Source organism: Bombus affinis, unplaced genomic scaffold (genome assembly GCF_024516045.1).
Source record: "Bombus affinis isolate iyBomAffi1 unplaced genomic scaffold, iyBomAffi1.2 ctg00000070.1, whole genome shotgun sequence".
Classification (NCBI taxonomy): domain Eukaryota; kingdom Metazoa; phylum Arthropoda; class Insecta; order Hymenoptera; family Apidae; genus Bombus; species Bombus affinis.
The window spans coordinates 186905-212934 of record NW_026108823.1 but is presented as its reverse complement, the minus strand read 5'-3'; the positions used below and the strand labels follow the sequence as shown (position 1 = coordinate 212934).

The 26030-nt window shown below is 35.3% G+C and overlaps 3 protein-coding genes and 2 long non-coding RNA genes across 12 annotated transcripts in view; 2 read left to right on the top strand and 3 right to left on the bottom strand.

Moving 5' to 3' along the window:
- Nucleotides 1-21623, bottom strand: part of LOC126927035 (G-patch domain and KOW motifs-containing protein-like) — a 93791-nt gene extending 72168 nt beyond the window's left edge. Inside the window, exons 1-4 of one of the 6 annotated variants that reach the window (XR_007715104.1) lie at nt 21398-21620; nt 20914-21227; nt 20701-20834; nt 20579-20616 (exon numbers count right to left, since the gene is read on the bottom strand). Coding sequence is in view for 5 of the 6 variants with exons in the window: in XM_050743353.1 (XP_050599310.1) it covers nt 20739-20834; nt 20914-21227; nt 21398-21521 (534 nt within the window). In the remaining variant the exon portion in view is untranslated. Of the gene's footprint in view, nt 1-20573; nt 20617-20700; nt 20835-20913; nt 21228-21381 lie in introns of those variants that run through there. The other 5 variants (XM_050743353.1, XM_050743356.1, XM_050743354.1 and 2 more) reach the window with 5 other exon arrangements.
- The window catches only part of LOC126927025 (uncharacterized), a 97555-nt gene that overhangs the window by 5277 nt on the left and 66248 nt on the right, over nt 1-26030 (top strand). The window lies entirely within an intron of this gene.
- LOC126927049 (uncharacterized) overlaps nt 1-26030 on the top strand; it is a 97154-nt gene that overhangs the window by 52410 nt on the left and 18714 nt on the right. Inside the window, exon 2 of one of the 3 annotated variants that reach the window (XM_050743385.1) lies at nt 2619-2794. The exons of the other annotated variants lie outside the window; for them this stretch is intronic. Within the exon in view, the coding sequence (XP_050599342.1) occupies nt 2719-2794 (76 nt within the window). The 5' untranslated portion in view covers nt 2619-2718. The remainder of the gene's footprint in view (nt 1-2618; nt 2795-26030) is intronic. 3 annotated transcript variants of the gene reach the window in all.
- Nucleotides 1766-17496, bottom strand: LOC126927087 (uncharacterized). Its single transcript, XR_007715141.1, has 2 exons — nt 16827-17496; nt 1766-2206 (listed from the first exon to the last, which is right to left on the bottom strand). It is a non-coding gene; the product is annotated as an uncharacterized LOC126927087 (long non-coding RNA).
- LOC126927098 (uncharacterized) lies at nt 23491-24029 on the bottom strand. The gene is made up of 2 exons (XR_007715157.1): nt 23708-24029; nt 23491-23578 (listed from the first exon to the last, which is right to left on the bottom strand). It is a non-coding gene; the product is annotated as an uncharacterized LOC126927098 (long non-coding RNA).

The window sequence follows — 26030 nt, the reverse complement described above, 5'->3', positions numbered from 1 at the left end:
GACGTGTCGCAGGTAACGAGCTCTTAACATTCGAAAACTTGAACACACTGATCATTGAAATCGAGTCTATCTTCGACTCCCGTCCTCTGACTCCAATATCATCTGACCCAAACGATCTTCTTGTCCTTACTCCCGGTCACTTCCTCATCGGAGATGCATTAACAAGCTTTCGAGAACGAGATTTCCGGGACACTCCATCCAATCGTCTCTCCAGCTGGCAACACATTCAAAGGGTCAAACAACATTTCTGGCGCCGCTGGCATCGAGAGTACCTGAACGAGCTAAACATCCGAAACAAATGGAGCAAGGGCAGTCACGACATCCGAGAAGGCACCGTAGTAGTCCTCAGGGAGGATAACGTACCATCCATGCAATGGCCTTTGGGCCGCGTGATCAAGGTCCATCCAGGAGTCGACGGAATCATACGGACCGCTACCGTGCAGACGGCAACAACTACCCTGGATCGTGGCGTCAAAAGACTGGTCCCCTTACCCATTCACCCAGATCCAGACGAGTCCGACCACCCACACGGAGCGAAGGAGATTCGTCAGCGACGCACCTGACTCCACACCATATCATTTGATCGGTACCCTCTCAACGGGGGGAGGATGTTACGCCACGAGGCTTAACACAGGCTGTATTTTCTAACCGTCACTCGCGGCCCTACAATGTCTCAGTCAGATCGTCTTATCTGACCGCCGGATCATATACAATGTATCGACGAGCGCATAGCTATCGCCAAGCAGCGAGTTCTCGAAACGTCGAATTTGGTCCGTTACGTTTTCCACGCAAGAACAGACATACGTGATCATAGGCGCGAACGGTGGCGTGACCTAAGTATAGTGGGGGTCGTCTTAAAGATGAGACAAAGAAATCATCTAAAGTCGATCAGTTCCTTGTGACGCGTCGAACGTTACACATTGAATCGAATCTAACACATAACGTCTGTCTCAAGCTGTTGCTTGTGCGATAGGTCTCGTTATAAGCAAACCGCTAAACAAACCTTGACTGTTATCTTTTTCGTTTATAATTGTTGATCTTTGACTGAACTTGTTGTTTCGTTATTTTTATTAAACTTTTATCAACCAACCCAGTATAGTTGTTCGTATACACTCAAACCTAACCACCTCTATTCTGGTAATAGAAATAGAGGATCAATCAGTTAGTGGCGTCGATTGTTTAATAGTAACGAGAATTTATGACTCTCGTTGACGCGTTATCCAGCGTTCGCGTCTCTCCGCGAACGGTTGAAACACACTATGTTTCATGAATTTATTTGCTAACGGTATTGAAACAAATAACAAGCAGAGGACGAACTATCCGTGAACTGTTTTGCCAACGAGTACGCTTCCAATATTTTCTGTTTGAGAAAACACACTTGTTGCTGTTGCAACTCCAAATATTTTTACAGCCGACGCCTTTGCCATGAATCATCGGCTAACATATAAAATAGAGAAAAGCCATAGTTGATTGTAATGGAAATTTAGAAAACCTCAAACTCGATATAGAAGGGAAAAATAAAGGAAAGGAAGGGAGAGATAATTGGAAGCTTGGGGCCAGGTTTAATTCACTGAAACCGGGCTGCTTGTGTCATCACAAAACAGAATTGCCAGTACGTCATTTCTGTGCTCCCGTCCTCGTATAAACGGTTTCACTCGTTAAGAAAAAACTCGTTAAAAAAAATAGGCGGTGAAGAGAGAAAAAAGCAGACAGAGAGCGCTTTTAAAAAGCTGACGAAGCGTGTGTCACGTAAAATAAAAGAAAATTTAAAAGAAAGAAGAAAACTTTATTTTTCCTTCGTTTATACACTTATAAGACACTTCTGAGCTCTAGCCGTGACCGTACGAGACTGAGTCTCTTACAATCTTTTTACTTTCGGTGACATCTGTTCCCTCATTATCCCCACTACCCTGTAGGCGTACGTGACCGTTGCTACGCTTCTAGAACATTTTGTGGAAGGACCGTTAGTCCATAAATGAATCCTCAGGTACTCCGGCAATATACATTGTCGCCAAGGTCGCCATGTGTTTCCCTCATCGGTCCATCGGGTTCGAAGTATGCCAACCGGGACACCATCCTGCCCGCGGTGTGTGTGTGTGTGTCCTGGTCTCTGATGTGATTTACGTTACACGTGCGTTGCCACAACGAGACACACGGTGCTATTTGTCGTTTTAAATTGCGCCGCAACTTGTTTTTGAGATCTTTGCTAGAGACACGTGAAAACACGTTGGAAGTATATTTCTTGTTTTTGTGGAATTTAGCTGGAAAATGAAAAATAACGTAAAACATGTACTTATGACTTACAGGGTAATTGAATGTATACACTGTAATAACCAGCGATTTAAGGCTTTAAAAGATCGAAAGAAAAGAAAAGAAAAGAAGAAAGATAATATGTTGTGGCAGTCTAACTCGATCTAAGGAAATAGAGAGGGAGGGGGGGGCAAAGCTTGTTAATCTGGAAAGAATACAAGCATCAGTTTCAAGCACTTACAGGGAATCAAGCGAGCTTGTTAAGGTCGTAAGTTGGACAATTATCCCGTGTTAGGTTCAATCAGCTTAGTCCTACACAAAACTGATCCAATCATGCGAAAACAAATGTATTCTGATTTTTGTCGCAGATATTTCTGGTCTACGCACTCCAGTGCCCGCACAACTCATATTGAAACGCCTGATTTTCCCATATTCTACAGCGATAACATTACCTGATTTTTTACAACCATGAAGGACTCGAAAATACTTGCAATCTTCATCTGTTTGCAAATTATTTTCGTCACTTTCGTCCCGTCAGGGGCTGGTAAGTTGATACTGATTAATTATACCATCGAAATTCTATATAATGGCTACAAAAAATATTTGCATCATCACCCTCATTTCCTAATGAAGCGCGTTTTTTTACCAAGTTTTATATTTCATTTCATAGTATCAAATCTCTGTAGTTACACGAAAGTATTAAATGATAGGAAACTTGATATACACGAATTTAATTAATTAATAAGTTACCGTTAATTAATAAGTACACCGTTAACGCTTGCATGCTGGTCGTTAAAACACATGATGCGCGAATAGGGTACACAGCGATTCATTTAACTCGCCTTGAATTAGTTTTAGAAAGACAAACATGGACAGGGATAATTTTTGTCACGAGCCGTTTAATTTATTCGTTCATTAGAACGAATTAATTTACACCTGCTGAGATCGCGATTGATGTGACAAATTCGAAATCTTGTTACATATAAATATTTTTAAACAACCACGTCGTAAGCTTTGTATATTTTTGAATCGCAACGAAACTGTTCAGAGAAATGCTGAAATTATTAATTAGAAAAGGAGATTTCTACGGATCGTTGTAAAAGTGTCAGGGAAAATATTCGTGAAACAGTTACGTTGTTACAAGTTCTACAAGAAGAAATATTGAAAATCACGTTCCACTTATTCAGTTGCGCGTGTAAAAGGTATCTTGCGTTCGCGCAAAAAATCTCTGAAGGATACATGCTTTATAATAATTGGAGTGTCGAAGTTGTTACGCGGATCGGCGTACACGTACCTTTTAATGAAACTAGGTTACCCATTCGTTATTCGTTCCTAATTTTCAGCTTCACGATTTTTACGCAATAAAATTTTATACACCTGTTCGGTTTATAAATGATTCAATTCAAATTTAACAGAATTAAAGTTGAAATAATCATTTGTACTTCATTAAAAGGTTCTTTCAGCATCTCGTTTTAATATTTTTATTGGTAATATTTTGTTGATCGTTATATATAAATGGAGTTTTTCAAAGGAGAGACATTTTAAGGTAGGAAATGGACATACATTTATAATAAGAATTCAGAAGAAAGAATATTTCATACAGAAAGAAATATTCCGTATGTATAAATAACTACGCTCTGAATTTTATATGTATCGGATATTCCTTCTGGTTAATGTATCTGATGTTTTTTCACGCGAGATAGCGTATATTTGCATCTATATGTCTCTTCGTTTCTCAGTAGTAAAACTTAGCATTCCTGCGGCTGATAAGTAGTTACGCACTGACAACGAGAAACATAAAATGAGTAAGAAGCATGAGACATTCTATAAGAAAAATATAGTTGTTTTTATCTTTCATTGCATATTCGTCAGAATATTGTTAATAAATATTTAAGTTAAGATTTCAGTTGAAATAAATACATAGGATTAGACATTTATTTATATATATATCTATGAACGCATTTGACATAAAATTTTGATAACGACTAAAATTATATATTCTGATATTAAATTAATTTAATGAGAATAAAAAACTAATTTTTTTAAACAAGATTTTGTATAAAGTTATATTTATTAGGAAAAGTTCGTTCATCCCTTTATAATATGATAGGATTAGACTCATAGCTGTGTAAATCATTTCATGGAATAGTATATGTGTGCGTGTGTGTTCTAAGTTTTTACTATAAAAATGCTAAATGTACTAGGAGACGTTTTTAAAAATTCATACATTTTTCTTCATCAAACATATCAATCGTTATATTGAAAAGTTAATTATCTTTTATTTGTTTCGAGCTGCACATTGATTGAGACATTCGTGTTGGTTATAATTGCGAATTTAACGCAACGAAGTTGTTTGAATCCCTTGCAAGCATGTAAATATATCTTCGAATTAATTGGTCAATTACTTGAGGTTGGAATTGAAAGAAAGGGAAAGGTGGAGGAGAAGTCTTGCGTTTGAATGCGGGACGCTTTTAAAGCCCACAGTTCGCTGAAATTGCCAGAGAATTCAATTAAATGGCAAATTAAACCATTGAACTGAATCTGTTTCCAATCGCGAGCTTAGAAATTCTATCCTTTGAATTTTTATATCAGTCAACTTTCTTTTTGTACGTACGGTAACGAATATAATTCATGAATTAATGAAGTATGTAATTGGATGAAAGTTCTTCTTCCTGGATTCAGTTTAGACTAAGAAAAATTATATAATAACGAAATTATCAACTTAAAATTGATAGAGTGTGATAGTTTTTTTTTTTTTTTTTTTTTTTTTTTTTGCGTGAGGAGGGGAAAATGCTGTTACGCATACCCAGTGATCCGCATCACTGGGTTATGTGGGACTCGGGCGGATGTTGTTGCCATACCCACTAAAAACCCCTCCTCCTTTTTCCTTTACTTTGAGGACAGACAACCCCGGTAAAACCTGTCGGCAGTCATCAGGGTTGTCCTTTCATGCCCCGTTGTATCTTCTTCTTCAGGCAGTTATTCTGTATATTCTGTATTGCTCTCGTCATCTTCTCAGCTAGTTCAGAATACTGGGCTGATCTCCTTCTGTGGTTCTTTGTTGTCTTGTATCTCTGCCTTCACTGCTCCGCGTAGTTGTTGTTGCTCTCGTTCTCCTCTTTGCTTCCTTCAAGGCCTTCGCTGTCACCCTCCTGTGAGACATGACGGTCTTGCGAAATTGCCTGAATTTATCTCAGCTCTCGTTCTTGGCGGTCACCGTGGCGATCAGATTGTCCACGTCTATGTTCTCGCCAAGAGCGTTCTCCAGCTCAATCCTTCTGTACGTTCACTTCGGGCACGTGAAGAGGGCGTGCTCTGCATCGTCGTTAGGGTCTCCACAGTCGAGACAGTTGCTGTCGCTGCACTTGCCAATCCTCTTTCTATAGACACCGAAACTCCTGTAGAGGTGGCCGTGTGTGCGTTATATATTTATTGGACGTGCGTGATAGCTGTGGTAGTTGGGCCTGGTCCGCTGTAATTGTCACTGGGGGCTGTAGATGTCGCTGCCGTCGTCCGACACTAGTTAGTGTCGAGTGCCGCCACGCTCCCATGCCCGGTTAACAGCTGCATGCTGTGATGATCGATGTCCATCTTCTTTTTGGTAAATAGCAGCGCACTCGGTATTAATTTCCTTGCGCCTCCAGTTCCCCCTTCAGCTCGTTGCCGTCATCCGCGCCGATCTTGGTCTTATGGATCTTGTTCCATTCGTAAGTCTCTCCGAGCATCTTTATCTTTATGTAGATCGGGAGATTTCCGGTCAACACGCAAAGTGCCGCGTGAGAGACGGTACGATATGCCGTCGTTGTTATGCACAGGGCCGTTCGTTGTGCCCGTTTCAGCTTCTTCCTGTTCTTATCGGTATTCGCTAAGCTAATTCTTCTTTCTGAACCCATACTGCCTCCGATGGAACGGGTCCGTTCCGATGCATCTCTCGATGATCTTCTTAAAGCATTTTTCCCAGATCTTGCTCATGGCTGGGAGTATGCTTATCGGCCGGTACGCGTTAGGGAGACTGGGATCCTTTCCCGGCTTCCTTAGCAGTATTACTCTGGCCGTCTTCCAGCAGTCTGGTTCCAGCTTGCTTCCAGCTCCTGCTTCCAGCAGTCCAGGAGTCTTCCATCGACTCCTGCAGCCTTCTTGGTGTTCATTCTTCCGGCGGCATCGACGACATCGCCTTCGCCGATGACGACGCTGAAGCTGATGTCTCCTTCTTCTTCGGTCTCTGCCTCTTCGCGGCCCTCGTAATGGGAGGGTCCGTGTCCCATGGTGAATAGCCTCTGTAGGACTGCTTCCACCATGTCGATCGGCATGTCGTTGGTTGGTTTCTTGCTTTTGCATCTCTTCATGACTGTGCGATAGGGTTTGCCTTCTTGCTTTCCTGTATGGATGGAAACGCGTTCGAAAAGTAGAACGGAGTAATTAGCGATGCACGATCCCAGGCTGGTGAATATTTTTCCATCGGGAAAAGTCAGGTCGAGCGATACAAGATTTATATGCTCGTTCTGCCAGTTATTTCAACGTCTGTTACGCGATAGAAAATGAACATAAATGAATAATAAATGTATTACAGCCATAAAGATTGCTTGATGTACGCCACCGTTTTTCCCCTATTTCTCCGATACAATTTTCCTTTTTTTTTTCTTTGCCAAACACTTTACTAATCGGTACGTATTCGAATTATCCTCAATTATTCTCGGTTGTTTCCGTTTCCTTTGGATTTACATAAGTACTCGTTTGATGTACGTGCAGAGTGAGATAATAACTATTAACAGCTATAAAATAAGAAGCGAAAATACGTTGAAACTCGACTTCTAGATTCGCGAGACTTTGCAGAGCTTCGAAACTCTCGTGTTTCAAACCTAATAAAAAGTTGTAGAGGGAGAATTACATTGCGAGATCTGTTAAGGAAAATCGTATCGTTGTAATAGGATTATTTCAGCGAGGGAAATTCCGTGTTGCGTGTAACGCGTTGCAAAGCCATGAGCTTTCTTTCGGGTTAATATACATAATCGCCTTATCGAACTTTCCATCTAAACCGTTGCGCTCACACGTGAATTTTGCATTTCAATCTTCTTACTTGCAGTCCAGTCCAGTTTAGTGTGACTAAGCTAAATGTTTCAGCCCTTCCAGGTAGAATATGTTTTATAGAGAGACGTACAACTCTATGAAGGGGAGATCAATAAATTGGGTTATCTTTAAATCACTGACAATTATTTCATCGACACGATTTCACCGACAGCGAATCCACCGGCAATGTCTATCAAAGTTTATGTACCGATACACCGAGTGAAATCACCCACAATCATTTCACCAATATTCTCCTTTGTCGATAATTATCATGTTTGCCACTACATGTTATCGTTGATTATATGTCTTTATTTACACATTCGTTTACGCGCATAACGAGATAAACGAAGAAACGAAAATGATATGTTGTCATGATGTATTGTTAAATTACTAATTAACACGAGTTATATATCTACCTACATGAAAGCTTCTAAATATCAATTATAATTCATGAAAGCACACAAGCTATTTTGCTATACACAAATGGAATTATAAGGAAATGTTACGTGCTAATGATTTAACGAAATTTATTCTTCTGTACATTTGACATTTCTGTATTATTACTTGTGTACTTTCTGCTCTTGTTTACGTCATCGGAAGTAAAATTACGTTAAGCGAATCAGCTAATCTATTTGAGCGATTCAATGGCTCGGTCTTCTCTTATGCGACTACCAAGTAGAAGATAAGTTCTTGGTTATATAACATTTTATAACATCCAAATTAACTTTTTTTTTTCTTTTTCTTTTTCTTTCTCTTTTTCTTTTGTTCCCCTTTTTCTATTTCTTTTTTTTCCTTTCTTTTTTTCTTTTTTTTCCCTTTATCTTTTTCTTTTTTTTTCCTTTCTCTTTTTCTTTTTTTTTCCTTTTTCTTTTTCTTTTTTTTTTTTACGTGGAGGACACCAAGCCACTTTTGAGGGGGGGGGACGTGGCGTGGTAGTGAACATCCAAATTAACTGGGGCACTAATTAGCTGAAGCTTCTAGTCAAACCAGGTATCAGTCTTTGTACGCAAAGGCATTCATTACAATCGTTTATAGTTTGAAGAAACACCGTTACAAATTCGTGATATAAGAGAAAGCGATTCAAAGCTCGGATTCATTTGTTGGAACGACGCCGTGGGCAAAAGTAGATAATGGAAAACTTTCTTCCAAGACCAATTGATAGCGCTGACGTAATTAAAATGTGACGATATTGCCAGCGACGTTTCTCCAAATAGACGACTAACTTATTTACGAATTGCCGCAACACGATTGCCGCTGGTGATACGGTTAGTAATCACTTTATTGAATTTTCGCTTGACGTGACATCGTCGAGTTCCTAGAGAGATTCTTCTCCCTTGTAAAACTATGTTTCTGCAACGACTGTATTTGTTGAATTACCGTTCGTGAACAAGTCCTTCTCTTTATTACGTGTAATAGATTCTTCTTTTGAAGTTTTAAATTACATTGGTAATTTTCTATAATTTATTACTCGAATATGGTAATTTTTTCTTAAAAAGTTTGCTTTTTCTACAATTATTTTACTACAAAACCCATCAAAAACATGATGTATGTATATATACCCTCAAATATTATCGGTTTATTCTCAAGCTATAGTTCAATTTCGGAAATTGCCAATTAAAATCATAAAAAAAACACAGAAAGTTCGTTAAAATATGCGATTTTCCCATCAAGATATAGAATTTATTCGAGTAATATAGATTACAGTAGCGATGGTGACGGCAACGATGAATGGACTGATTCTTCGTGCGAAAATAAATTGGAAGCGCAGAACGATGCATTGTTTCAGGGAATATCGATTTTCAAGCATGGTTTTAAAGTACGTGTGCGCGTGACTAGGTTTGTTAATTAATGCCGCTCCCAGGTTTTCAATATATAAATGTGACACCTACATATCTTTAAGCTTAAAACAATTGGACTAACAATTTCATTAAATTTAAATCAATATTTATCTTTTTAAACGCAACAATATTTTTAATGACAACTTCACGTGTAAATCAAGTGCATACATATTCGATCGTTCTTGAAAACCTGATTCTCTGCGAAGAGAAAAAATCCTTGAATAAAGATTTGATCTACGTTTTATATGCTACGTTTTACATCCACCTCTTTTCAGATATACCCCTCTATTTAAAATCATAGATCGTCACACTCTATAGGTATTTCCCTGAAAAGGTTAAAGTCGTTTTGTATAAAAGCCAATTCAAAGGGGAAGGAAATTCTGCGAAAAATTCTTTCAGATTTCCCTATGTTTGAGCTCGAATCAAAGCAATCCTGTATAATAGGATAGGATGATAGGATGATTCTGTATTATTCCTTGTGTACTTTCTGTTCCTGTTATTTACAATAGGATGATTATGCGTTTAACTTCTCATAGAATCTCTCTGATTCCGTATGATATCGTCAGTGTTTTTGAAATATGTTATTGATGTCGTAACGTCAACCGTTTCCAGTGCAAATTCAATTTCGAATCGCAATTTCCATGTTTGCGTGGCAAAAGCGTAAAATCGATAACGCACGCAAACATGTCTTCTTTGCTAATGGCGTACTATAAATATAAATATTTGAATAAATATTGCGAATTTCATATTGCTAAAAGATTTATACTATTCGTTCGTAAATAATCGTCGGATCTATATTTAAGTGGAAACTGCTGCATTAGATCTCTTTTCTTACTTAAAATTATTTGGATTGGTAACTTGGATGTAGCATGTAATTTATTCTTCCTTTATAAATAGTGTACAGAAGATACCAATTCAAAGAAATGGAAGGAAAGTCTAAAAGCAAAGAAAATCTACAGGAAGATAAAACGTTCGAGCCTTGCCAGGCTATATAAGATGCTAAATAATTTCATTTTGACAATGGTCCTACATCCTACTATGCATAAATTTAATATTAATATCAGCAGGTTTCATGCCAAGTATTACATCTAACGTATAACCACAAGCCCTGGTTTTAAATGCCTTATAGTAACACCGAAAAGATTATTCAGTTGGATGTCTGACTCAACATCAATATTTTACTTAGAAGATAATACGTCGAGAGCATGTTGGTGGATGGAATGGGAGATGAATGAAGGCTTACTTCTGTAAAATACGTAAAATGGTAGTCGGAATGAATTTTGGCGCTTGGGGACAGAAAAAGAGCTGACTGACACTGTCATACACCTGAATTTATAAAATTTTGAAAATCGATGTAACCTTTGAACTTTATCGTATTCTGTTTCATAGCACAAATTATTCTTCCCGAAATGTACGTTTAGTGTTATAATATATTTGACCAACGGTTCTCAAATACTAGTTTTGCAAAAGCAATGGTGGAATTGGAGCAATTCTTTCTTCTTTCATTCTTTGAATGACCTGGATTTTCGAGTAGTCTAGTGACGATTGATCCGTACAATTAATCGATTTCTTTTTATTACACAAGTGCAAGAAATTCCGCTTTGAACGCAGATGTTGCAACATCGAATGCCTGAACCCCACAGAAGATCCGACCGCATTTAATGTCACTACCGTCGATGATTCACCCAGAAATGGTTCACTTCAGAACCATAGTCCCATATCTGGAAGCGTCAATCACTATGTGTCACATAGTCATATGTGGATGCTGAGCTTATTGATGGTAATTGTAATATTTTAATTTTTTTTATTCTATATTTTCGACTTCTTTTTTCGAGTAGAATCACCAATTTTCCGCTTGTACTATCAATTACCAACCAGCCCGTATGACAAAATTCTATTTTAAACACAAAACTCGCCATGAGTGGCTATTTTGTTTACGAAATTAAACGAATTTAATAAATGAAATGGCAAGGAAGGAACTACAAGTGACCGTCAAACTATTTTTATGCTTGAAAAGTAATTCGCGAAGTAATATAAAATAATACTACTGATTTGTGTCTCTTTCAGAACTTTTTCTTAATCTCTTGTTTTTTCCCTTCAAATTTATTATTTATTATTTATTCGGTGTCACGAAAACCGATTAAATATTGTCAGTTCTCGTTCAATTGTCACTTCAAAGTTGTTAGTTCAAAGGTTCTCATACATCATAAAGCAAGGGACCAAATCTTTAACTTATTACAAATTAAACCTTTTATTGTAATTACGAAAATTATGAAAGTCCCAAGCGAAACAAGTAGGGAACATGAACTGCTCAACGAACCAAAGAACGGCTCAGTGACAAAATTAATAAAGTAAGGATCACAAATATTACAACATTACACTCTTACATCACATAATAGTTCTCTATACAAAAGATATATAGCGAATCGACTTTTCACAACGATAAGAATCAACAGAACCAATTAAGACCAGGCGAAACTCTCATAAGACAACAATATCAGAGGGATCAAATCAGCGATTTTAATCTATGTTACAAATTATAGTTATCAAGAAAAATTGCTCTTTTCACGAAAATTATGCTGATGACACACTCACAATGCATTTTATATTTGATAGTCGGATGTGCTCGTGGCCATCAGGAGTATAAAGACGACGTTTTTAGAAAATGACAGCGCTGTCGGGTTTTAAAAGCTTTTATTTTTTTATTCATCATTACGAAGATTGTGATGGAAGAACGTAATGGGGTAAAATCTGACTATTCCTTAATGAAGAATGCTTAAAGAGATTCTATAGAAAACGGTGATCGTTTCGTTGGGTAGTTCATTCGAATTTTGATCAGGATTATTGAGATAGAAGGGTCGAGAGCTTCGTGGAATATAAACTTTGACGCTTCGACGCTTCATCTCTTTTCAAGCTCACCAGTCACAAACCATGGTTCACTGAATATATCTTTTTGGAAAATCCTTTTTGGATTTTCGTACGAGAAACATGGTATGTTTGACAAGGGATTTTCTTTTGAGGCAATTTAGAGTGACAAAAAGGTCTTTCTGTTAGGTAGCTTGACGAGAAAAATGTTTTATTAATAACGTAAATGGAACGAGTAGTTACGAATTTAAATAGAATATGACCAAATGGAATATATATCTTCTCTTCGACTTTCATAAGCTGAAAGCCCCGTATCTAAATTTTATCTTAATTATTTGAAGCAAAAAGTATGTTTTCTGAAACTTTCGTTTCTCGTGATGAGTACTTTATGATGCAATAAAAAATTTTGTCTGAAAATTATACTCAAGATCAATTTCATGATCCATTTTCTCTAACAGATCTCCATCTTCCACAGCTATAACAAATAATTTTTTCACACTCTATACATTTAACATCGATTATAATTCTGATAATTGAAACACCGAACATCAATGTGTTTATTCACTACGCCAACACAGATAACAATTAACATTGATATATAATATATATTTGACGATATATATCTGAAAGAATAGAAATTTCATTTAATCGACTATATGACCATACTCGGTTAAGTACCAACAACGACTATCTATCAACCTTATCTTACTTCCTCAAAGATATAGAAAGACTTTAAAAATTTCAGCCATGTGATTTGGTCCTTTAAAATTTAGAAGTAATATAACGATAAAATACCATCAAAACCTTTAAATTTAACGCACGAAAACATGTCTTCTTTGCTAATGGCGTACTATAAATATAAATATTTGAATAAATATTGCGAATTTCATATTGCTAAAAGATTTATACTATTCGTTCGTAAATAATCGTCGGATCTATATTTAAGTTGAAACTGTTGCATTAGATCTCTTTTCTTACTTAAAATTATTTGGATTGGTAACTTGGATGTAACATGTAATTTATTCTTCCTTTATAAATAGTATACAGAAGATACCAATTCAAAGAAAGTTCAGCAAACTGACAATATTTAATCGGTTTTCGTGACACCGAATAAATAATAAATAATAAATTTGAAGGGAAAAAACAAGAGATTAAGAAAAAATTCTGAAAAATTCTGACACAAATCAGTAGTATTATTTTATATTACTTCGCGAATTACTTTTCAAGCATAAAAATAGTTTGACGGTCACTTGTAGTTCCTTCCTTGCCATTTCATTTATTAAATTCGTTTAATTTCGTAAACAAAATAGCCACTCGTGGCGAGTTTTGTGTTTAAAATAGAATTTTGTCATACGGGCTGGTTGGTAATTGATAGTACAAGCGGAAAATTGGTGATTCTACTCGAAAAAAGAAGTCGAAAATATAGAATAAAAAAAATTAAAATATTACAATTACCATCAATAAGCTCAGCATCCACATATGACTATGTGACACATAGTGATTGACGCTTCCAGATATGGGACTATGGTTCTGAAGTGAACCATTTCTGGGTGAATCATCGACGGTAGTGACATTAAATGCGGTCGGATCTTCTGTGGGGTTCAGGCATTCGATGTTGCAACATCTGCGTTCAAAGCGGAATTTCTTGCACTTGTGTAATAAAAAGAAATCGATTAATTGTACGGATCAATCGTCACTAGACTACTCGAAAATCCAGGTCATTCAAAGAATGAAAGAAGAAAGAATTGCTCCAATTCCACCATTGCTTTTGCAAAACTAGTATTTGAGAACCGTTGGTCAAATATATTATAACACTAAACGTACATTTCGGGAAGAATAATTTGTGCTATGAAACAGAATACGATAAAGTTCAAAGGTTACATCGATTTTCAAAATTTTATAAATTCAGGTGTATGACAGTGTCAGTCAGCTCTTTTTCTGTCCCCAAGCGCCAAAATTCATTCCGACTACCATTTTACGTATTTTACAGAAGTAAGCCTTCATTCATCTCCCATTCCATCCACCAACATGCTCTCGACGTATTATCTTCTAAGTAAAATATTGATGTTGAGTCAGACATCCAACTGAATAATCTTTTCGGTGTTACTATAAGGCATTTAAAACCAGGGCTTGTGGTTATACGTTAGATGTAATACTTGGCATGAAACCTGCTGATATTAATATTAAATTTATGCATAATAGGATGTAGGACCATTGTCAAAATGAAATTATTTAGCATCTTATATAGCCTGGCAAGGCTCGAACGTTTTATCTTCCTGTAGATTTTCTTTGCTTTTAGACTTTCCTTCCATTTCTTTGAATTGGTATCTTCTGTATACTATTTATAAAGGAAGAATAAATTACATGTTACATCCAAGTTACCAATCCAAATAATTTTAAGTAAGAAAAGAGATCTAATGCAACAGTTTCAACTTAAATATAGATCCGACGATTATTTACGAACGAATAGTATAAATCTTTTAGCAATATGAAATTCGCAATATTTATTCAAATATTTATATTTATAGTACGCCATTAGCAAAGAAGACATGTTTTCGTGCGTTAAATTTAAAGGTTTTGATGGTATTTTATCGTTATATTACTTCTAAATTTTAAAGGACCAAATCACATGGCTGAAATTTTTAAAGTCTTTCTATATCTTTGAGGAAGTAAGATAAGGTTGATAGATAGTCGTTGTTGGTACTTAACCGAGTATGGTCATATAGTCGATTAAATGAAATTTCTATTCTTTCAGATATATATCGTCAAATATATATTATATATCAATGTTAATTGTTATCTGTGTTGGCGTAGTGAATAAACACATTGATGTTCGGTGTTTCAATTATCAGAATTATAATCGATGTTAAATGTATAGAGTGTGAAAAAATTATTTGTTAGAGCTGTGGAAGATGGAGATCTGTTAGAGAAAATGGATCATGAAATTGATCTTGAGTATAATTTTCAGACAAAATTTTTTATTGCATCATAAAGTACTCATCACGAGAAACGAAAGTTTCAGAAAACCCCTGGATCGTAAATAATTCGTTCTTTTGAAAAAAGCTGTTTAAAATTTCTTATACTAATCCCTATACTAATTGTGTATACTAATTGTATTTAGTATATTATGTTATAAATAATGGTTAATATAAGTATCAAAATAAATAGACAACAATTAATTAGATAACATCGTAATAACATAATATAATATAATGGGCGTAATCATATACAGTAAAACTTAGAAAATATGCTCTGGATGAATTCGGTGAAAATTATCCTTTGTTCCGTGGTATATATAGGCAAAAACGAATGGTAGACCGCAGCATAATAGTTTCCAACCATCCACAATTGTTCTAATTCCTCACTCGACGTCTTTCATGTTCATTCATGTAGGAAAAAGTATGTTATCGTTTAATAATAAGCTTTTAAGCGTTTAATAACATCTCGTCGAGTAGAAATTCCACACGAAGCAGTGAGAAAAATAATATTTGAAGAAGATCTATGTTCTCAGCTTCGTCGTGTGCAAGAACTTTGTAGGATAGATTGTATCATGCGATGAAAATTTTATACTTGTAAGTTAAGAAAATTGGAACGAAAATTCACGTTGTCTCAAAGATATCTTGTTTTTGGATAGAAATAGTTACTTTACTAACAACATTCTCAATATTAAGGATATGAACATCTTTGATTTAATCAAAGCCGCTGGAATACGCTAGATATTTCATATCTGACTTAAACATGTACTGCGACGAGCGAAAAAAGTAAACACATAAATGTAAAAGACTAATTTTTCAAGTGATCGGTAAAGATTAGGTAACAGTAACTACAAGTTATTATTAACGAAATGTAATAGTTAATTTTCATTAACATTAATAATGTACAAAACATTTTACAAAAATGGACATCTCAAACCATGTTTACAGTTTTGCACATTAATTATACTCGTCGAATCAAGGTTTCAACATAGGTATTTCGTCCACTAGTACTACTTCACGTTTATTATATCCAATAGAATTAACTACTATTTAGGTAAATTATTTTGTGGAATGGTCAAATAATGCTCTTTTCTCATTATACCTTCGACATTCGCTTTCTACATAAAATCAACGGGCTGTGTTTACACTTTTGCTTGTCACGGCGTATCAAGGAAGATTGAAATGTAAAGTAATTCGCACAAAAAAGTAGATATTAGTATTGATGTTATTGTATTCCATATTTGACCTTAAAATATGAATAAAATCAGTCTAAGTATTAATGAAATTTCAAACATTTTTTCTAAAACAACGGAACTTTCCTTTCTAATGAGCACTATATGATGCAATAGAAAAACAATTTGACACTGAAAATTGTGGTCAAGATCAATTTTGCGCTACACTTATTTAACCAATTTTCATCAAATCGAAGGTGTAGAATGGCTTGAAAAAAATACCGCGATAAATACTTTTTTGACACTTTGTACAAAGGTGTATATCAATGTGTATATCGATACACATACTCTGTATGTGCATATCCGTGGTATATATATCCGTTTTTCGAAGCAAAATGTCATCTACCTGTTCAAAAGAGCAAAGCAAAAACATTACATAGAGGGTTTGTTACTGTTAACACTCTCTATTTCCGTGCGTAAAGTATCCAACCAGATATCCAGGAACAGCTTTCAGGGAACGAGATTGAATATTTGATCGAATATATTTAATATGGCAATGTTACGTATAACAATATACGTATGGAATTTTAAAAGTCACGAGGGTTGCAGCGGACTCAATTTTAATGTACATTAAACATTTTGCTCATTGATGACCTTACCTTAATTTTTTTCTCCTTCCTCACTTTCTTCTCCTATGCGAGTGACACAGCAAGATTGATAGTAACAAGCGATTTCATTAAAACACAATCTCCTTTTCCATTTGATGAACACGATACGAGACGAGGGAATGATTTAGGAACACGACTTTCGAGCGGTTTCAACAACTATTAAGTTTCATTTATAGCAACGAACACTGCCAAAGACGTAATCAATAAGATTCGCGTAGGTGCCGTAGATGACGTAGATGAAAAAACGTAGATCAAACGTAAATGACGAAATTATACATTAATTTATTTTAACGCGTTAAAATTACGCTAATGACAGTTGCTCCATTCAATTTGTTCACATATTTGAGCCTTATATGGAACAAAGTGAACGGAGCATCTGCAAGCGTGTTAACTGGACAACGACGAATTTTCACATCTACTCCACGAAGCTTCACATATATCAATGACCACTGCCGTAGTCATGGTCAAACATAGATGACGAAGTTATGTATTGATTCACTTTAACACGTTCAGATTACGCTAGTGACACTTGCGCAGTACTATTTGTTCATATATTTAAGCCCTATATGCAACAAAGTGAACGTAGCATCAGCAAGCGTGTTAATTGGACAACCACGAATTTTCACATATATTGCACGAAGATTCGTATATAACAATGATCACTGCCATAATCATGGTCAAACGTAGATGACGAGATTATGCATTAATTCACTTTAAAAATTACGCTAGTGACACTTGCGCAGTACTATTTGTTCATATATTTAAGCCCTATATGCAACAAAGTGAACGTAGCATCTGCAAGCGTGTTAATTGGACAACGACGAATTTCGTTTCGCAAACACGGACACGTGATACATTTTGAAGTTACGTGGACGCGAGAGTAATTCGTTCCCTTAAATTGCTCTATTTCCATTTCTTTCGCCATGTATATTCGAGTATTGCATTTGAATTGCAGAGCAGTGGGAAGTAACGGCGCACGTCGTTGATATATCGACAGGAACATGAATTCTTTTTTCATAGGATGAATACTTTTTTCATCGAATTATTAAACCGAATCAAGTTTTCAAATCCAATCATTTAATTTCATCGTTTTACATCTAACGTTTCAATCTTTTTTCTTTTAAATACCTTACCTATATTTCATCTCGTTGAATATTCCATATTTTTAATGCTACTACCACTTATTGGTAATTTCAAATATGTAATTATCGTTCTGAAGTTAGAAATTCGAAATAACATTCGTCAGTATATGATTCTACGTTTTATATAGAGTAATAAAAATGATACAATGAGTTTCGGTAAATAACCAATAAAAATTTTTGTTCCTTTTTCTTTTTCTTTTTTTTTTTTTTTTTTTTTTTGGTTTTATGTATCCAAGGTCGAGAATAAACTATGTGCACGTTTCTTGTATTCGTTTCTTGTATTTTTATGAGGAATTCAGTCTTTTTACGCCACAAGAGTCTCAACGTTTTCGTTTTCACGCCTACGTTACGCTCGTTAAACACGTTCCAACAAGACCATGAATAAGGATAACAGCTTTAATGTTTTCACATGTTTGACACAATGTTTCACACAAAAACGTAGACTAAGAAGCATATGGCAGACCCATAGAACACCGGAGGACAAACGCAAACTAAACAACGCAACTAGAAAACTATCCTAAACTATAAAAAACTACAATAATGACCGTTTTCACAAATATCTCGCCAGCTTGTCCCCCACAGCCGACTCCAACTACTCACTATGGAAGGCCTCCAGGAAACTCACGCGCCTCCCACAAATAATACCTCCAATCCGCCGTCCGCAGGGTGGATGGGCGCGTAGCCCTATAGAAAAAGCCAACCTATTTGCCAAACACTTGACTGAAGTATTCCAACTCCATTCCTCCATAGCTGCAGCGGACGTTACCGAATATCTGCACACTCCCTTCCAAATGTCCCCTCCTATTGAACCCTTCACTTCTTCAGAGATCATAGAAGCAATCAGTCGCCTAAACCCCAAGAAAGCAGCAGGTCACGACCTAATAGGAAATAAAGCAATCAAGGAACTTCCGATAAAAGGGATTGCACTCATCGCATCAATCTTTAACGCTATCCTCCGCCTTCAACACTTTCCCTAGGCTTGGAAAATCTCACTGATCACCCTCATCCCTAAACCCGGTAAACCAATATATGAAACCAGCTCCTATCGCCCAATCAGTCTTTTACCTACCCTGTCTAAACTATTCGAGAGGATGCTCACGAATCGTCTCCTTCCACTCCTAGAAGAATTGAAAACACTCCCAGACCACCAATTCGGCTTCCGAAAACAACACTCAACAGTAGAGCAAATCCACCGCATAACCCACATGATCAGCCAAACCCTTGAAAAGAAAAAATACTGCTCAGCGGTATTCCTAGACATCCAACAGGCATTCGACAAAGTATGGCATAAAGGGCTACTCTACAAGCTCAAAAAGATCCTACCTCATCCATACTACTCCATCTTAAAATCCTACCTAACCAACAGACAATTCATAGTTAAATGTCTAGGCGCCACTTCCGCAACATTCCCAATAGAATCCGGCATACCCCAAGGTAGTGTCCTCGGACCCCTACTGTTTTCCATCTACACTGCCGACTTACCTATAGCAAACGAGGTAACAATAGCAACATTTGCCGACGACATAGCACTATTAGCTACCCACGCAGACCCGGCAATTGCCTCATCCACTCTCCAGCGAAGTATCGACACCATGGAAAAGTGGTTCCAAAAATGGGGTTTCAAAATAAACGAAAAAAAATCCTCTCATGTAACCTTCACGCTCCGAAAACAAACCTGCCCCCAGGTCACCATTAACAACACAATAATCCCAAGCAAGGACTCCGTAAGATACATGGGCATGACCCTGGACAGGAGGCTAACTTGGAAAAAACATATCTCAGAAAAAACAAAGCAACTAAAGGAAAAATTAAGAAAATTCTATTGGTTCACGGGCCGACGCTCCAAACTAAACATACAGAACAAAATAATCCTCTACAAGGCCGTAATAAAACCTGTCTGGACCTATGGAATCCAACTATGGGGAACAGCAAGTAATTCCAACATTGAAATACTCCAACGCTTCCAATCGAAAACGCTAAGATCCCTATCAAATGCACCCTGGTATGTTACCAACGAAACAATCCACCGTGACATCAAGATACCTACAGTCAAAGATGAAATACACAAGTCCAGAAGCAGATATAACACAAGAGTCAACAACCACCACAACCCACTAGTCACCCAACTACTGGACACGACGGACCGATCTACATTTATCATATTTTATATAAAATTAGAAGGGACCTTTAAAAAATTGCATGCAACAACACACTTACAGGTACTCTTGAATTAGTTTTTCTACATGTCCGATTATGTCTTTATATGTATATGTCAATTCAAATTTATTTTCTTAAATGTCCCTTAATGAAAAACTAACACTTCATATTAACTTTGAACTTTTGAGTTCTTAGAATATTCTGATTTAGTCACTGGCTGTACCATAAATTCATTTACAGATATTATATTTCCACCAAGAGCTAGTTTTATTATGAGCCTTCCTGCATCATCATCGAATCCTTCTATTTGACCATAATTATTACTTTGTTCTCCAGCTATAATTTTCACAAATGTTCCTTTCTCGATTTTAACTTCTTCCTCTTCTTTTTTGAAATCTGTATTTTTCTTCTGCAATGCTACTTTGTCTGCTCCAAGACCCATACCTTTTGGTCGTAATTCTGGTATGACAGCTGCTACTAATCTGTAATAGTTAGAATAAACGATTGTGAAATAAAAAATGATGTTCTCTGTTTACTTTCCAATAAGTGATGTATTAAATACATATAATTAATTTAATCCAGAGTAAAATTCATACTTTTCATTTCAACCAATTCCCTTTCCTGGTTGCCATCCCATTCCCCTTAACATTGCTACACCAAAAGCATCAATAGGAATTTTTTCATAATCTTCTAACGTAGACTGAAAAATACAAAACGATATTTATAATATGCAAATGTAATACATCTGTGCATTGCACATCAATATGTTGATAACGTACCTGTTCTTTGCCTCTTAATGATTCATCTTCTACTAAAGGTAAAGTTAAATCATTTGTTTTAGTTTCATATTTATTCTTTGACTTAAGTTCCCCAATGATTTCTTTAGTCGCTTGCTCTTCTAAAGTAACAACTTTATTTTCACTATCTTCAACTGGCTCTTTCTTTATTGATATTATTGGCGATGTTTTTCCATTAGATAGCTTTGATTTTGCCTCGTTAACACTAGCGTCTCCTACCTTTTCCTTATCTGCCTTCGGAAGGAAAATGTCTGCATCTATTTTATTAAGAATTCTATCATGCCAGGTTTTTGAACCTAGTAATGGAATAATTAGAGGTTCATCTTTTTTTTCTTCCTCATTGAAATAAAAAAATTGTTTTCAAATATATATATTCCGCTATTGGTGATTTTTATAGGTTAGGTTGAGGTTATATGTTTCTTGATTATAAATTTTACTTTTTGAACTCACCCTATTACTTTAATACCTTTCTCATCAAGGCATTCAATGTAATCAACTTTCTTTTTTTCTTGTGGAATAGCATTTTTTAACACAGGTTTCTTAATAGATTTCGCAAAACCGAAGGAAATCTTCTTTCCTTCTTCTGCCATTTATTTGTTATTTTAACACTGACTTATAGATCAATACACATGTATATACTAGACATAAAGATTGATGTCACTTGAATCTACGTACATGAATCTGATATCTTATTATACTTTATTAATCTACTCAAAATTACTTGCACATTACTAAAATTTCATTCCGACAATGTATCAAGCGTCTGAATAAGTGACATTAAAGTAAACATATATCAAAGAGGAAATAAGAAGAACTGACGCCTATGGTTTTCTATGTTACAGAGCTAGTGCTGCATCATACGGCCAAATGCCGAAGGTGGCTTATGCTAGTATATACCTGCCTATACGTTTCAATGAGAAAATCGATATTATGTGTTCATGTGAAAATTCACATTTCCCTAGGAGCTGTATTTTGATAGATTTAAGCTTCTAATGGAGCATTTTAAACGTATAGAGTATACTATGAAGTAGATAGTAGTGCGGATCATTTTATATTCATAGAAAGTTTGAATGTATAGAAATGTACAAAATGCTCATGATATGCAAAAATATGCAAAATATTCAAAGTAAACCAATCATCAAAAAGTTTAGAAGGTGAAACAAATTTCTTTAATAACACCTAGATTAATTTTTATTTGTTAACAATCCCATATATAACCATAGCTTTCGCCCGGCGCATATACGCGCCCATACATGCGTCAATAAGATAAGAGGAAATAAAAGACACATTATCGATAAAATACACTAACACATATGTAATACGTGGATATATTATCACTCAGATTACACATATTATATATTATAAGGGAATATGTATACCACGTATATATGTAGAACGAACATTTCAAACTTGTTTATAGCCCGTGCGATCACATAAATGCACGCACACGAACAATTTTTCGAACGATAATTATATTAATAATTTATAACCATTTATATTTTTATATTTTTATATTTTTATATTTTTATATTTTTATATTTTTATATGATAAGCATTTATATTTTTTAAAATATGTTCTTATGGCATACATATTTATTCCACGCTTCATATCTATCCACATCCGTAACTGTAGGTGACATTGTTTTTTAACAATTTTGCTATTATTTCATAATTCTTTAATTCATATTTCAAAGTCGTAACAGATGTTTCTTTTTTTTTTTTTTTTTTTCAAGTTTTTCCCATATTGGACTTATTTCGAGCAGCCATGCTTGCTTACAAAGCAATTTTATATCCACGCAAGAATATTTTTCAGTAGATTTTATTATGTGGTTTACAACATCCATATTCTCTAATAACTGGTTGCTAAGGTATAATTTGAACATACCAAGTCGAGTAACTTCATTTGGTAATGATACGTATATTTTCTTTTCAAGGCATCTGCGTAAAGCTGCATCAATGTCCCTAATAATATATTTACAATAAATATTATTGTTCTGTTATATTAATAATAACAAAGGAATATTCCGCACAACACAATAATTAAGATTAAGATAATGAATAATTATGATATTAAGATATTTTCTACTTAGAAAACATTGAAATAGCGTGATATACATAGCAAGGGCAATTAGTTGCAGCCAAAAGAACTACATTAGAATTTTCGTTAGATACTAATCCATCCAATCTAGAAAGAAGTTCTGATCTGAATCTCTTTGCAGGTTCAGACAATGTACAGTTTACTCCTTTATTTGTGCCTATCCAGTCAATCTCGTCGATAAAAATAATTGTAGGCGAAAAATTATAGGCAAGTTCAAATAAAACCTGTTCAGTTTAACAAATGTATTAATGTAACTATTCTATTTATATATGATTATTATTATATATGATATATTCCAGAATCTCTTCTTCATAGACAAAGGAAATCAACTTACACGGATATACTTCTCGGAATCACCTCTCCATTTGCTCACCAATGAGCTGGCCGTTATGTTAAAAAAGGTGCATTGACATTCCAGGGAGAAAATGGGCCTTTAAAAAAGATAAGGTACTTGAGGAGATACACAATGGCCTCCTTAATAGCAGATTTACATTCCTCTAGGCCTACGATGTTGTCCCAATATACATTTAATTTTGTCAGTATGATTTCCTACGACAATACAAAGATGAAATGGCGCATAATCTCCGTATTAATTTCCGTAAGTGTTATGTAATTCGTTATTTAAAGCTTTACTGAAATCAGTATTTACAATACGTATATTAATCGAAAATAACTTACGCATGAAATGTCTTCAATAATCTTCCATAATTCCAGATTGTCTATATAAAGCTTCTGAGCCTATTTTGATATCTTTGATTGCGTGGATTGTTCCATTAAGATGTTAAATAGCTCTCCTCTTCTGATGAAGATTCATCGCTTTCATTGGCGAAAATTGATGTCACTGTCATTGCGAGATTAATATCATCCGTAGCATCACCCCTCATCTTCTGTTGTGCATTCCTCCCTTTCACAGACCCAGATACAGACTCACTTCTCGTTTGTTTGCTAACAGATTTGACACGTTTTACTACTTCTTCAAAGATTGAATGATATTGTAATCGATACGTTGAATACGTTGAGAACGTTGAATAGTGTTAAATAATTTAAATTCTTACACTTTGTTCGCATTTGTCATTTCCCTCGTCTTTATTTCCTTTTCAGTTATTTTCTTGCACAATATAGGATATTTTTGGAATTTCATCTTGTAATAATTTTCATATTCTGTAAGAATAATTTCCAAATCGACGTTGTCGCAGACTCGATATTTCCGAGGTAGACGAGCTTCCCGGATTAATACATCGCTAATGTCTACATATCTAAAAAATATAATTTTTAATTCATTGAACAAATTTTATGCTATGAGTACACACTATACGATAATCATCAATTAACTGTTTTATTTCTAGGTAAGACAGACAAAAAGAATGTACTGTCTATTTATTATTATATAAATCCTCGGCGATAATTTTTTGCCTTCTGCCTTTTAATTTCTAATTTTTAAAGTTTGAATTTAAATATATTTTCATTTATAACTAGTTAATCTACGTTATCGATTGAGTTACTCTATAACTACTGAGTTACCGATGTCGATTTTCAAATTTTGGTTCCTTCCCCTCTTTCCGCACTAATTTCTATTTCGATTGGTCGCCGATATTATTCGAAAAAATTGCAACTAAGAAGATATCTAAATATATACACATAATATAAATATATAAACATAATTTTGTTATCTACTATCTTGATACGTGCAAAGATAAATCTTAATGATATATAATACAGCGTAAATGGTTATAAATAATTAATTATTGACAATAATTATAAGAATTATCGAAAGAAAAAATCATAGATACTATGTGCGAGTGTAAAATATCACAAAAAATGAACAACAATTGTGAAAAACGCAATATGGCAAATCAATGACAAAACACACTCATGACTGTCATGGAAGTTCCAAAGTCTTTTCGCAAATTATGAGATATCTTATTTGTGGTACCTTGCAGCGATAAATCACCGTTCATTGTAATAGTTTTAAATGTGATAATGATATCCTTGTATTGACTATCGTTTTTCGATAGTTACGAGAATTTTCGTTTATTACTTTGAGACAATCCGTCACTTCCTTTCTCTTATAAAGTTTCCCTTCAACTCCGTTGAAAACTGAGCATCAAACAGGAGACGAACGATTTGTTGTCATGGCAATGTTAGTTCACACGTAAGCAGGGTGCGAATATAATGATGGAATAGTCGAATCCTGTCTATTGTATAGTAAGATGGATGCGACATGGAAATAGAAAGAGAAGGCTGTATATAAGCATTTTCTGTCCTTGTTTAATCAGGCATGCACACTAGTGGACACTGACGGCGCTCGTTTACCGTTGTTACACATTTCCGGTACAAGTACGCGGGCATTAGAGAAGGACGGAACGGTCTCTCTCTTTACCCCTATATCGCGTTTTTAGTTCGCTCACGCGCTCTGTACTTATATCTATTACATTTCCACCATAAGCAGCGGCCGTGCAGTGACTTACAAAAGTTTCGAACTCGCGGACGTTTAATCACGTTCCCTACTCCGAAGGGGTAAGTACAAAGTTGCTCGTCTCAGTACTCTTGTTAGAAGTTTTATCATCTTTTTCATTTCGTGGCTACAAGTTTTTCCAGGAAATTCTTATCGTTTTACAAGGGCTGTGGGACACAGTGACGTCAGCTATCGATCATATACGCGAATTTGTTGTAAATTAATTAGGAGAATATCTGGAGTTGTTTATCGTTGCCAGCTGTAAAATATTAGAATTTTTCATTCATAATTGTCATATTTTCGACTCTTCCGTTGCCAAGACCATCTTGAAAGATTTTTGGTATGTTCCATCACCCTTGTTAAAAGTGTGCCCATTGGTTAGCTATATTGATTTTAAAAACCAATACGTATATCAAGTTTATTATTTAACAGAAACAAAGAAATTCGTTTTATTAACGAATTTTCGATGTTTCTTCTCAATTTCCTTTAGCATCGAACGAAGAACATTATTTGATCAAACGTTTCATCGTTCAGATTATATTTCGT